The sequence below is a fragment of the Gastrolobium bilobum genome, unplaced genomic scaffold (assembly GCF_033153095.1).
Source record: "Gastrolobium bilobum isolate Gb01-03AN ecotype WA unplaced genomic scaffold, APGP_CSIRO_Gbil_v1 utg2008, whole genome shotgun sequence".
Taxonomy (NCBI): domain Eukaryota; kingdom Viridiplantae; phylum Streptophyta; class Magnoliopsida; order Fabales; family Fabaceae; genus Gastrolobium; species Gastrolobium bilobum.
The window spans coordinates 1581-15218 of record NW_026895839.1 but is presented as its reverse complement, the minus strand read 5'-3'; the positions used below and the strand labels follow the sequence as shown (position 1 = coordinate 15218).

Below are 13638 nucleotides of genomic sequence, written 5' to 3'. Positions count from 1 at the left end.
TGGCTGGTTGAGCTTGGGTGAGTTGTTCAACCCATGATCTTGAGTTTTTATGCTTAAAAATGGAACCTTGATGCATGTAATGGTTAAAAGATGATAACCTAACGTTGGGTAATGTCAAACACACCTAGAAATGCATGTTTAGGCTTCTGTAATCGGTAAAAATGGAACCTTTGAAGGATATCTTCGCGAAATGCAGAAACTGCATTCTGTCGCGAAATATCCGGATATCTGATCGTGAAATATCCAGATATTGGATATCCGGATATGGGGATCTGGATATCCGGATATGCCCCCGAGGAATATCCAGATATTCAGAGATTTCGTAGAACAGTAGCTGTGCTGTATGTACAGTAGGCTATTGGGGGTTTGTGGACCCTAGATTGATGAAGTTGAACTTCTGTAATTAATGAACTAAGTCAGAATCATGTGATTAGGGCTTGTGGCTTTGTTAGAAGCCTTAAAACGTAAAACGTAAAGGAAAGACGTATTCTTTAAGTGTATGCTTGTAGAGTTTGATTAATGATGTATTATTGGTCCATAACAGATTGTGATACTACTGTGTTTGGGCTTTGAGATTGTGGACTCTTGGTTGGGATAACTAGCTTGCAAGGTAAGCTTTCGTGTCCTCGGTTTAGCCATGTTGTGGTTCCACTATGTCCCATGGGGGTATGGTTATATGCATGCTGTGTTACATGTTTTTGATGTTTTGGAAATGCTGTTGAGCTGTTATATGCTAGTGCCTTTGTGATATGCATGTGGTGTTCCACCTATACGGTAAGCCTGAGTATGTAGTACATACAATATGGTGAGGCTGTGGGTGAGGTGCAAGCGGTGTTCCTTGTACTACATGTAGGTATAGACGTATTCCTGCATTTCTCTGGCCAGTAGAATAGTATTGACACACATGGCATGAATATCTGTTGCACTACATAGTTTTGGAACTGATATTGATATTACTGCTTTTAGAACTTATATTGCACATGTAAGTGAGCTTGGGGTGGAAGATCCTTGAGGACCCCTTGTCTTACTGAGATTTTTGGTTTAGAGATCTCACCCCACGTTTAGGGAATGCTTATTTCAGGTTCAGATAATATTGGGGTTGAGACCTCAGGCGGCAGGAGGCCGGAGCTGAGTTAGATATTGTTGTTATTATATGCTGACTTGTTGGATGCTGGTTATGCATGTTGTTTTATGCTTTTAGCTTCATTTATGATGTTGGATCATCTTGTTGAGACGTTGTTGATTTGGAGAGCATGGGAATTGTCCATGCCATATAGACTTGTTATGTCTTGTTTTATTTGGAGTTGTAATAATGTATCAGGATTATTGTCCGGACTACGAGTTGTAGACCCGTGATGTTAGATACTCACTCTATTTATATATTGAGGTATTTCAGTTAGATGTCTTTGCAATTTACATACAGGCGGTATTAAATGAAATTGATTAAGTAATCAACTTGGCTAAGTATAATGACGTCATAATTAAAAAGAAAAAGATATTCCGCATTTTTAATTAAGCGCAGCTTAATACGATAGCATGATAACACTACCAGGTATACACGGGGTGTTACATACGTCCTCTGGCGGGTTGGGCATCTTGGTTAAGATGTGTCTTATCCCTGTTTCTTTGTATATTTGCTCCTGTTGAAGCATTCTGGAACAAAAATTACGTGTTTGTGTTCTGGTTGTTCATTCCCTGGCCTCCCGAGTTTTGGCCCCCAGCATTTCCACGATTTGTCCTTCCTTGGTTTTCAACCTCTGCAATTCGGGCTTGGTCATCTCGGCCCTGGACCCCTGCTGATCCAAGATTTGGCGTTCCTTGGTTTTCAGCCTCTGCAATACGGGCTTTGTCATCTCGGCCCTGGACCCCTGCTGATCCAAGTATTCTCATCCCCAACAATCGTTGCTCCAGATCTTGCATTCGCCTTGCGTTTTCCTCCTGAATTCTCCTGAAATCCTCTCGCCGTTGGAGGTTGTTACGATTTTCCATATCTTCCATTCGCCGCAAAATTGCGGCGAACGTGTTTTGAGCAAGGCGGGAATCAGGGTCTGTAGCCTCTGCAAAGCGGGCATCAACGACTGTAAGGTCTCATACACGGGTCCATAACAATCCTAATCCATCTTATCAACTCAATCCTGATTTTCCTTTTAGGACAAAAACCAATATCCTTTTGATTTCCACTCACTCTGTCCCCAATAGTTCCTCATTCACCCAATCCTGTGTTCCTTTTATGTATTTCTGATTGTGATTGCCATTGATTTGTTTTATTTTTGGAAAAAAAAAATGAAAAGTAAGGGCTTGGCATATCCAAAAAACAAACCAATAAATAAAGGAGGTGTCTACAACACATATCATGACTCAAAACATTATTGTAAAATCAAACTTGTACAACACTCTTTATTATTATTAGCAAGGAACTCAGTTGCCCAAACAGATGGTGCTTCTGAGACCTGAAGAGGTAGCTAGTAGACATAAAGACTAACCCCATCACAAAGATGGAACTTAAGATGCTACTATAAAATATAAATAACTGTCAAACCAACATTATAACATAAAAAGTATATAGAGCAGTAACAATGATATAGTGTATAACAGGACAGTCCTCTTATCTTACTCCACACAGCAACGGTACATGAAGTACTTCTCCATTGGACGGCCACATTCAGCACACACAACCTTTTGTGGTATGCCACCAGTGCTGCCAGGAAGGATGAGGCGATTACAATGATGTGGGGTGTGAAGTTGCTCAAGGTAATCTTTTAGTGCTTGCAACAAACCATCTTCCTCAATCTTATGCTTCCACTTATCAAAGTCTTTCAAACTTGTTAGAGCAGTATCACCCTTGGCTCTAGCCATTTCAGATGGACCTCTACAGAATATTGCCCATCCTCGATCACTACCATCAAAGCTAAGCACAGTCATCACTTCACTCATAATCTGGTCATTTTCAACAGTCTTTCCATGCTGTAACTTGGAGTACAACATGCTCTCCAACCGTGCCCAAAAGAACCAAATGGATGTCACATTAGGCCAAAAGTAACTAAACTTACTTGTGGCGAATGTATTTATCATTCTCTGCATACGCTCTTTGGCATTGCTCTTTCCCACGTAAACCATCTCTAATTCGAACTTACCAGCTTTTGCAACATTCATTGCAGTGGTTGTGAATGTTTTAATCCATTCAAGATCTTCACCTCCATACAGGCATATGAATTTTCCTTCTGTCATCTGTAACAAAAAACAAAGAGAAACTTTGTGTCAATATATAATAAATTTAATTGTAAGAGTGAGGTTAATTAAGTTGGAAACATAGAAATTATCTTATTACCCATTCCAAAACTGTAGGATCAATGCCATCAACAAGCAGCTCAAGGCTCCAAATCTCTTGCTTCCACAAAGATTCTTCTTTCTCACGTGTGAAAGGGAATGCCAAATTTCCCCAAATCCATATCATATGAAGAGCATTTGGAGAGGACAATCTTCCTTGTGGATCAAGGGCTACAACAATAGCTCTCTTTGAGAAATTCCACACTTCTCTGATATACTTAATCACTGATGGTTCAATGATGAAAGGATCACGCACACTGTACCATGCCATCATTGATTGCAAATACTCAAACTTATGCTTATTCATATCATTCCAAGTTGCTTTGTCTACAACTGGCATCCACACCATCTCATAGTGCATCTCACCCCTCGATCGTGAATCTTTGTACAAATTATCAAGTATCATTATCTCTTCTTGTGAAAGATCAAGATCTGATATGAGCAGTAGCACATGTTTCCTCCTTAGAACCTCGAGACTAACCTGCTTGTCAATAAGAGTTAATCTTTTAAACCATGGTTTGGGATAAGATATATTTACAAAGGACTATATATATATATATGTTACTTGAATATAAAAACAAACCTTTGATTTAGTAGTTCCATCCACAAGTGGAGGAAGATCATCCTTTGCATATATCAATGCCCTGAGAATTTTCATGTTGTCTACATGGACTGACTCGAAAAGACGAATCAGATTATGGAAGGCCTCTATATGCCTCTTGTCATCTGCACCAAGTTAAGGATGCAATTGTTAAAACACTTTTTGAAACTCTCAACCGAGACAAAACCCTTTAAATTAGTCCAATAAAAGGTTTTATATTTAGCATAAAATCCTGCAAGAACAATCTTGAATTCAGGTTACAGATATCCTAAAAAAAAAAATACTCCACATCAAACTCCGACTAGGAAGGCTAGGCGTGGGTTAATCTTTGTATACAACCTTATTGTTGTATATTTGTAAAGAGACTTATTTGCCAGATTCAAACTCATGATATTTCAATTACAACGGATCGTACTCACCCTCTACATCTAGGTTACATATAGTCTAATTAATTTATTTAAGATTCTAATTATAATTGTCAATAGTGTGCTCACCTATATATTGGTAACAAAGAGCAAGTTGGTTCTTGAGGTGCTCATGTATACTACTGACTTTGTGTGCTAGACTAGATAATTCCCATGCCTCTGTGGCTGATGAAATTGACCTGCAATTATTTAAATAAGGGTCACTACTATTTCAAAAAATGATTGAGGTAATTCAAGTTATCCAAAAGGGAGCCATATGCTTACTCATTTCTCATGCCTATGAGACTCGCAATTTGTGAGGCACAAGCCACAATACTGCGGATGACCCAATAGGCAGCAATAGGAATATGAGCACTGACAACGGACATAGGAGGTGTGTCCTCTGCAATATATGCAGATGGTAGCTCCTTGAATTCAACAATGCACATGGTTACATCTAGTGCTGCCTTTATAAGCTTGTTTAGTGCTTCAAATTGGGGTTTCAGATTTGTAGAATTATCTACAATCTCAGGCAGTTGCTTAAGGAGTGCCACAGATTTTGCAAGTGTGTTTGCAGCACTCAACTGAGCAACAAGCCAAAACTCTCCAAAAAAAACAGCAAAGGCTGCTAAGGTTAGCACAACTTTTGCATGCCATGCATAGTTAGATAGGTAATTCAGCAACACCATTGTTGATGCATGTGCATCTCCACCTCCCGAGCACTTGCATGATAGCTGCCAATATATAGTCATGAACTACTCTTTAATAACTTTTCTAGATCGTTTTATTTTAGATTTTAGATACAGAAAAATTTGATCAAAATGAACAGGGAATACTTATTACCTAACATATTCATATAAATAGTCCAAATATTTCAAAAAGACAAAACCAAGGCTGTTGTTATAAATACTTACATGCACTAAAAGCAAATGAAGGCTAAATGTATTTATATTTTGTGTATGACATAACACTGCCGTCAGCATCAAAGATAAGTATATTCTATGCAAAAGTAAAATAATGAAAAGAATCATTCTTCTACTTTTTCTTTTCTCTCTCTTTTTTTGTAACAGCTACATATTTGGTAATTAATTATATGTAGGAAACACTTTTTATCCTTGACAACAGCAATAAATAGTAACTTCCATAAAAGTTAAAAGATTTTCATATAAAAAGAACCTCGCACGAAATTTTGTTTATGATAAAAGCCAGCGTGTCAAGCATGTCAAATTCAGCCAAAGCTGCAGCGGTCTCCAATGTATCTTGTTCTTGTTTTACCTGCCAAATGGAACACATAGCGTAATAGTATACAAAAAATAAATAAATATATATATTTAAATAACTAGCTAAACATGCAGCATCTGGCCACCTGTATATACCTCGTGGCTTCACATGTCCAACACAAGACTAAATAAGCAAATGGCATCATATATATGCATGTAAATTAGCAAAGCAAAAAGTACGTATATATAAATGTCTTACATGATGATGACCCTCAATACTTCGGGCAATGGCTTGAATCAAGATTTCGTCCACGATTTTGATAATGGGATTGACATCAATTTCACGACCATCAGGGGCATGAGTGGCCTGAACTTGCTTCATCATGGCACTGTCATCAGATGTAGAGAACATGCGTCGCTCCTTCCTTTGTTGCATCTTACTAGGGGGAGCTGGTAGTGGGCGAGGGTTAGTTGCCATGTTACTCATCAAATGGCTTAAGATATCGAAATGCAACACACACAACAAAATGTTTGGTTTGTCTTGTACGTGATTGTACTCGTAACTCAAGTAGAACTTATATAATAAGAGGAAGTGGAATAAAGCTTTATTGAACAAGTACCTTGCTTGTTTAGGAGGGTATAAAAAAAGCTAAAGCGATTATCCTGTTTAGGATAAGGATTCACATGGCTTAGCTATGATGGCCCCTCCATGTAATAATCTATTTCACCCCCGTAGAGCTATATAGACACACAAAGTGAAAAGTTTTTTTATTTTGTACTCCATAATGACGTTAGCATAAATATTGGATTAAGCTATAAAAAAGTGAGATCTGGCGCTTTCTACGTCAGCTTAACTCACTAGGCTTACCTCATATGTTGTGAATAACTAAGGTAAAATTGAATACTCAAAATTAACTCATCTCACTTTTATTTTATTTTTAACATAATTATATATCCAGGAATTGAACTACAAATCACTGATAAGCTGGAATAACTCCTATTTATTTTATGTGCATGGAGGTCATATTCAATGCTATTTCTTGATACACATTTCCCTCCATCAACGCATACATATACATATATATATATTAGTATTTTAATATGGTGATACAAAAAACTTATTTTAAATATCTCTACTATCAAACTAAAATTGAAAATATTACTAATTCCTATTTTTTTTTTTAAACATTAAGATAATTTTAATTATAGGACTGAAAATCATACAAGAAAAGTATAAGTTAGCTGGAAATGAGATTTTGGTTGTTATATTGGATCCATATATTGAAAGTATCTAAGGAATAAATTGAGATTTAATACGTAATAATCAAATTTTGATTATTTCCTTTTTATGAAATTAAAAGCATGAGGATAGGTTCCTATCAGATGTACCTACCTACCTACCAAGGATGAGTTCTATTTTTCAAATTAAAGTTGAGTTAAATCAAAAGGAAAAAGAGAAATTGAGGGGTTTAAAGGATTTTGATCCAATGTGAAGCATGCCAGGTAAATAGGATGCAGATAGTAAGTGTACAGAACATATGTACCGTTTAAAGGTTCATTGAATGCACAGAACATCCTTAAAAAAAAAATTCACAAAAAAAGGTTAATATTCAAAAAATTTATTTTAATCACTCATAAATAAAGGGATTTTTTTTATAGGTTCAATGTCTCTTATATTAGGAGATAAATTTTATCTCCTATATACACATAAAAATATATGAGACCTATGTTTTTCTTTCTCTTTTCTTCTCTTCACATGGCCTTATATTCCACACACTTTTATGTATGTCTAGGTGATAATTTTATATCCTACAACATAAGAAACATCAAATCCTCATTGTTTGGCAAGCAAATACCATTTTATTCATTTTATGTTATTATAACAATATTATTTACACATCTCTTATATTTTTTTTATAATTTTATACTATACTTTTAGGATATATATATATATATATTTCAACATTTTTCCTATTTTTGATTATAAAAAGTATAAGAAATTATATAAAAAAATGATGTATAGGAAACGTTTATCGGAATATAAAATTAATATTGAATTGTACGATAGATAAGAGGAGAAAGGTAAAAATAGGTCTTAATTTGCATATTGATCTTGGGGCAATGCTCTATGCACTACAAGAAAAAATCTTATTAGTGTCGCAAATTTTGTCACTACATATGAAATTTCCTTACAAATTCTTGTGTCGCAAATTTATTTGTGACGAAATTTGATTATTTGTGTCAAAAATTGTCATTTGTGACGAAATTTTTTGTCACAAATAAACTTTTTTCTTGTAGTGATGATTTTTTTTTTTTTTTTTTGTAGTTAATGTGATTTTCTCAATTTTAATTTGTGACGTCTAGGTATAAATTGCCTACTGTCAAATTTTACCACAACCCCTTCCAACAACTATTATTCTATCATATGTTGCATGTTGTTTTTTCTAACCATAATAATGTAAACTTTGTCACCATTTTTACTTTTAGGGTCAGATTTTATTTTTGAAAAACAAAACTATAAACATAAAATAAGGGTAATATTGCCAAGTTAGTTTAATTACTAACAATGTAAAGAGAGGACTTGAATGGAAAAAAATCACACGGAGTAATTGATAGAAAAAAAGAGATATAAGTGATAAAAAAATAAACTACAGGGAATTTATGAATTTTTTTTTTAATTCTTTTTATCATAACGATCACTTCTAGGGTAAAGGGGCTAGACCGGCCTATAAGGACGTACGACCTAACTTATATTAGGTCAGACTTGACTTTTTATCAATAATCAAATAGAACACACATAGAATTTAAAAAAAAAAAAACCTATTTAAAAATGGGCCATAGACTTTTTCATTTTTGTCGGGCCTATTGGTCGGCCTATATCATATTATTTATTTTAAATAAAATAAATAAAATTATTATTTTAATAATTTAGAATAATAAAGTAATATTATTTTAGTTATTTTTTTAATTATGAAATATTTAATAAGCTTAAACAGACTAATATGAATAGGTCAAGCCTTTTAATTTTTAAATATATATCAGACTATATTTATAATTTTTGTTATTTCGCGCTCTCTTAAATTTTTTGTGTGTTGTCGATGAAAGTCCAAGTTGAAGTGGAAGTGGAACATCATCCAAAAGTCACCGTGCATTCACTTCAAGAAGAATGAAGGTATCTAGTTCTTCATCACTCAATCAACACACTTATCAAATCCGGCGCAAGCTGAACTCACCAGACTTGATTTGGCTGTCTTCAACTTGTTTACAATATCTATGTGTTGATCATTGAAATAAATTCGCCTAGAATGTAAGATGCAATGAGTATCCTATTCATAATTAATTAAATTAATTTATAAAATTATTAAATAATAATGCAATAAAGAAAAAATTTATAAATATAATTACCTCTTGATATGCAACTGATCACATATTTGATGAAGCCATTCAAAACAAAGGAAGACAATAAAACTTTAGTTGAAGGCTTTGTGAGAATGAATAAAAAGCGATGGAGCAATACAAAATCTGTAGCAGCATGCACTACGTAGAGAGCTAAATACTACTCAAGAATATGTGCACTTACACAGAGGTGTCAATTTTCATATATGATCTATTGACACGTACGAACACAATATGAAAAATATGTGCCCAAGTCAATTTGTTTTAAAATTCGTGAAATGTTTGTATTAACAAAAATTGACATGAAAAAATTTGTGTCATTTTGTGTGTTAACTCGCTAACACAAAAATGTTTCGCATTAATTTTCTTACAAGTTATTCATGTCATATCGTGTTGTCTCGTATTGTGCCAACCCACACAATAAATGTCACACATTAAGGTTGACAAATTATTCATTCGTATTGTGTTGTGTCGTATGTGTGATTTAGGGGGAGATACCAACTTGAGGAAGTCGACCAGGGGTTATCTGATGACTCTTGCTGTAACATCCCGAGCGCTGACGAGGGAGAGGAGTGATCGCCGGTGCAAAGAGGCACGGACAAGGAGCGACTCCTGACAGGCTTCTAGCAGGGGGTTACATGCATGAATGAATCGAATCGACACCCGAAAGAGAGAGATTCCAAAGGCTGTGCAGGTATAAGACTGCACAATTTGGGATAGCTTATAAGAATTAATTGGTACTACCTATGCTAACAAGATGCATCTTCTTTTCGGTAGCTCGGAACGGAAGAACTCCATAGTTAAGCGTGCTTGACTTGGGGCAATTCTGGGATGGGTGACCTCTTGGGAAGTTTTCTCGGGAAGTGTGTCAGTAAGGAAAAATCACACTGAAAAGTCTCGTGTTAGTATGTGGGGATATGCGTTGATTCTTGAAGCGGATGGGCATTACACTTGCAGGAGATGCAGTCTCCTGACAATCAAAACTACAAGCATGTGTGGCACTTTCGACAACCAAGGCCGAGTATATAGCCATCACTGAAACTTACAAGGAGATGATGTGGATGAAGAAGTTTATTCATGAACTCGGCCGTACACATTCTCCACCCATATTCTTTTCTTATAAATATTTAAAATTATAAAAATATATATATACTTATATATATTTATGATGAGATATTGAAATGTATCCTTACAAATGGAACCCAACATTCAACCATGCTTCCCTAATGTGTGCCCCCACATTCCAGGTGAGTGATGTTATGATACTATTTGATGAGACATTGAGATACACCACTCCAAAAACTAGCTCAAATAGTGAGAGTGCTCAAGACCGTATAAACTCCATATTAGTTGTCCATACAACTAATCTGGGACTCCAAGTGTCATACCTTACAAATGGAACCCAACTCATCAATATATAATGATTAGTTGGAGTTGCGTAATTTCTTCTATGGATAAAACACAATTCCTCAAGCTTAAAAATAAACTAGTTAATCTTAGTGGTTTGAATGGATTAATAGATTCGCATTAGATTGTTAAATCATCAAACTGAATTGATTGTAACATCCCCGTCTCGAGCCGGTTCAATTAACATACATATGATAAAACAGAAAACAGCGGAAGACTTAACTTATAAAAATACGAGCTAACTTTTTCTTTTTCTTTTTAAATTCTCATTCGTCGTAAACGAAAATCGGACAGAGTTTCCTCTATAAATCGGACAACTGGGGATTTTCCAATCCCACTCAGAAGCATTTCCTGATAAACAGTTTATACAAATATAATCAAATGCCCATCCATGGGCGCATGCATAACAGCATGCAATCCAACACGTAAACATATCTGAATACTACATCATCATATAACGTGCCTGAATACTCAAATGTACATGCATCAAACTGACAGACATGTACAAAACATATACAGGCCATATACAAAATAAAGGATCAATGTCATGATCCATCAAAGGTGGAAATACAAAATGACATGAATATACTTCCAAAAAGTAGTAGCCTACAGCCACTCAAAATCTGATCTGTCAACTGCCTCAGCCACGTGTCGCGTCCCTGCCTAGTGAGGACTCACTGGGAATCTGGGCACCTGAAAATATGTCCCCAACAAGGGGTGAGATTACTAATCTCAATAAGCTCCAGGTTTATAGAGAATTCTCCATACCCCTGGCTCACTCCTGCACGAAAGTCAGATACAGAGTATACGAATACAACATATAACAGATATCATAACAGAACAGAGCATTTATCCATATCAGATGTGTGTTCCGTCATTCCCAAGGGAGGACCTCAAGCGAAAATCAACGCACGTGTTCCTGAGGGAGGACCCCAAAGCGGAACCAGACATATCAGAGATGTGCGCCGTCATTCCCAAGGGAGGACCCCAAGCGGAAATCAACGCACGTGTTCCCGAGGGAGGACCCCAAAGCGGAACCAGACATATCAGAGGCGTACACCATTAGTCCCGAGGGAGGACCCCAAAGCGGACATCAGGGTACTATACAATCAATGGCCAGTGATTGTTACAGAAATCATATTACAGAAGTAATATCAGAGCAAAACATATCATGTTATCAAATAACTCCATATGAATGCACCTATACAAAGCATCTAAATAACAGTCATACAGTCCAACCATTGTTCACTAACCATGGTGGAGCACTCAATCAGGAAAAGACTCCTTAAACATAGAGCTTACCTCTTGAAGCTTTACCAATACGCTTACTTGTTGCACAAGTTACTTATATGTCTTCAAGAGATTCCGATCCTTTTTTGGTCCCTAGGTACACCTAGAGCAAGAATCCACAAATACAAATCAATAAAATGTTATCATGCCTAGATTTTCCATAAGGCATACATTTTATCGCTTATCTTCCTTTCTTTATATTTTTGCCAATGCTATGCCAATACACAAGTCTAGACCTCTTTATAACCGTTGGTGTTCTTTACTTTAAATAACCATTCCCTTAGAAATTTTCAATATAAATCATGCTATTTTTCTTCAAAACTCATCATTTTTATACAATTTATTATAACACATTTTATTCAAAATAAAATGTACAAAATATATCCCTAAATACCCTATAGGTCGAACACTACAAGGACATAGACAAAGGTTCTTTTTCTTCACTTACATGTAACTTACACATACAAATACATGTAACTTACACATACAAATACATGTTTTCATAAGGTTCCAACTTAATTTTTGGAGCATAAAGTCCCTCCAAAGCCCCACAAGGCCTAAACCTAAGGGCATATTTCATATAATTTTTTCCACTTTGGCATTCTCACTAATCTATCAAATTTTCACTTTATTCCTACACATTAAACTTTCCTAATACTTAAGATAAAATTTTGCACAACAACCTACTCTTCACCTATGATGGCCGAACATGTAGAGGAAAGCATATGATTTTTTTCTAATTTTTTTTACATACATACAAATGCTTATTTTCATTTCTTAAATCCAAGACATCAAAGATTCATCATTAAATCAAAGTTTAATACACAATGCTTTCCTACCAAAACATACTCATAACTTGTATAACTTAAATCATCAAAATGATACCATGGAAATAGAGGTTCATTACCTCCAAAAGCTTATACAAGGTCTAGAAGGTGACCAACAAGCAAGACTTCACCAAAACCCCCCTTTTTCACCTTGGATGAATAGTAATCCAAAAATGGAGTGATGAATATCTCCCTCCACAAATGAAATTAGCTCAAATGGAGGGGTGGAATAGCTTCGTTGGATGATTTCCTATGAGATTGGTATATTGGGTCAAGGATTTGGTGGATTACTCATGGAGAAATCAAAGAGACAAAAAACCAAAACCCTTGCTCCCTTCCATAGCTGCAACTCAGTTTTGTGAGGATGAGAGGAGAGAGAAACTGATTTGGATAGTGATGGTTTAAGTGACTTGGGGTTTTTAAGCACATGTGGCTTTTTAACCGGTTGTTTTTCTATCGCGTATTTTAACTTAAATTGACCCGAAACTAACTTAAAGTTACAGACATATTTTTTTTTTCTAAAATCATTTACATTAATTTTTATTTCTTACAAAACAATATTCATAATTCACAGTATGGTTTTTGCACCGTTTTTGACGAAATGCACTATGAAACACTAATTGTACTTCATTTACTTATGAAACTTAAAACTTATAAATTTATCATTTTCTTGGGCTTATTTTGACTTGCTTGGCATATATTGGACTTCCTTATTCTTATTTCATCAATTATTTGTTTCTGGACTCTACCGGATGCTTAAACAGCAGTACAAAAAACCCGGTAGAAACACTATTCACGAGATTTTCACGGAAAGTGCCAGACTATACATTTTTTTCATTCCGAACTCATATTTGTCGTCAGAATTATCAAATTATGTCTCTAAAATTATTTTACTCTTTTAAGCTCTACCGGTTAATTCACAAAACTGTAAATTCTCTGGCAGAATGCACTGTTCATAACATAGTCATGGTTACAGTCAAAATACTCGGAATCACTCACTGAATCTAATTATGGCATTTAAATCCTTAAATTAAATCTCTAATTAAGATTTACCATTTAGGGTCATTATATTCACCCCACCTTTTAAGGATTTTGCCCACAAAATTAAATACGAAATATCACACATACCTGACGTCAAACTCAGGATACTACTGGAGAATTTCATT

At 35.3% G+C, this 13638-nt stretch overlaps 1 protein-coding gene across 1 annotated transcript; it reads right to left on the bottom strand.

The window, feature by feature from the left end:
• Window positions 1-2610: 2610 nt before the first annotated feature.
• On the bottom strand, window positions 2611-6030 carry LOC133296322 (protein SIEVE ELEMENT OCCLUSION B-like). The gene is made up of 7 exons (XM_061495285.1): window positions 5812-6030; window positions 5509-5607; window positions 4618-5066; window positions 4423-4532; window positions 3911-4053; window positions 3329-3808; window positions 2611-3228 (listed from the first exon to the last, which is right to left on the bottom strand). The coding sequence occupies exons 1-7, from the start codon at window positions 6028-6030 to the stop codon at window positions 2611-2613; spliced, it is 2118 nt and encodes a 705-aa protein (XP_061351269.1).
• Window positions 6031-13638: the final 7608 nt, after the last annotated feature.

What these genes read in the sequence shown, in the direction of transcription:
- LOC133296322 (XM_061495285.1), bottom strand. Translation starts at nt 6,030, where the DNA reads ATGGCAACTAACCCTCGCCCACTACCAGCTCCCCCTAGTAAGATGCAA. An exon ending in TCTTTGTTACCAATATATAG is followed by an intron (nt 4,054 to 4,422) that starts GTGAGCACACTA and finishes AACTTGGTGCAG; the next exon opens with ATGACAAGAGGCATATAGAG. An exon ending in ATCCTACAGTTTTGGAATGG is followed by an intron (nt 3,229 to 3,328) that starts GTAATAAGATAA and finishes TTTTTGTTACAG; the next exon opens with ATGACAGAAGGAAAATTCAT.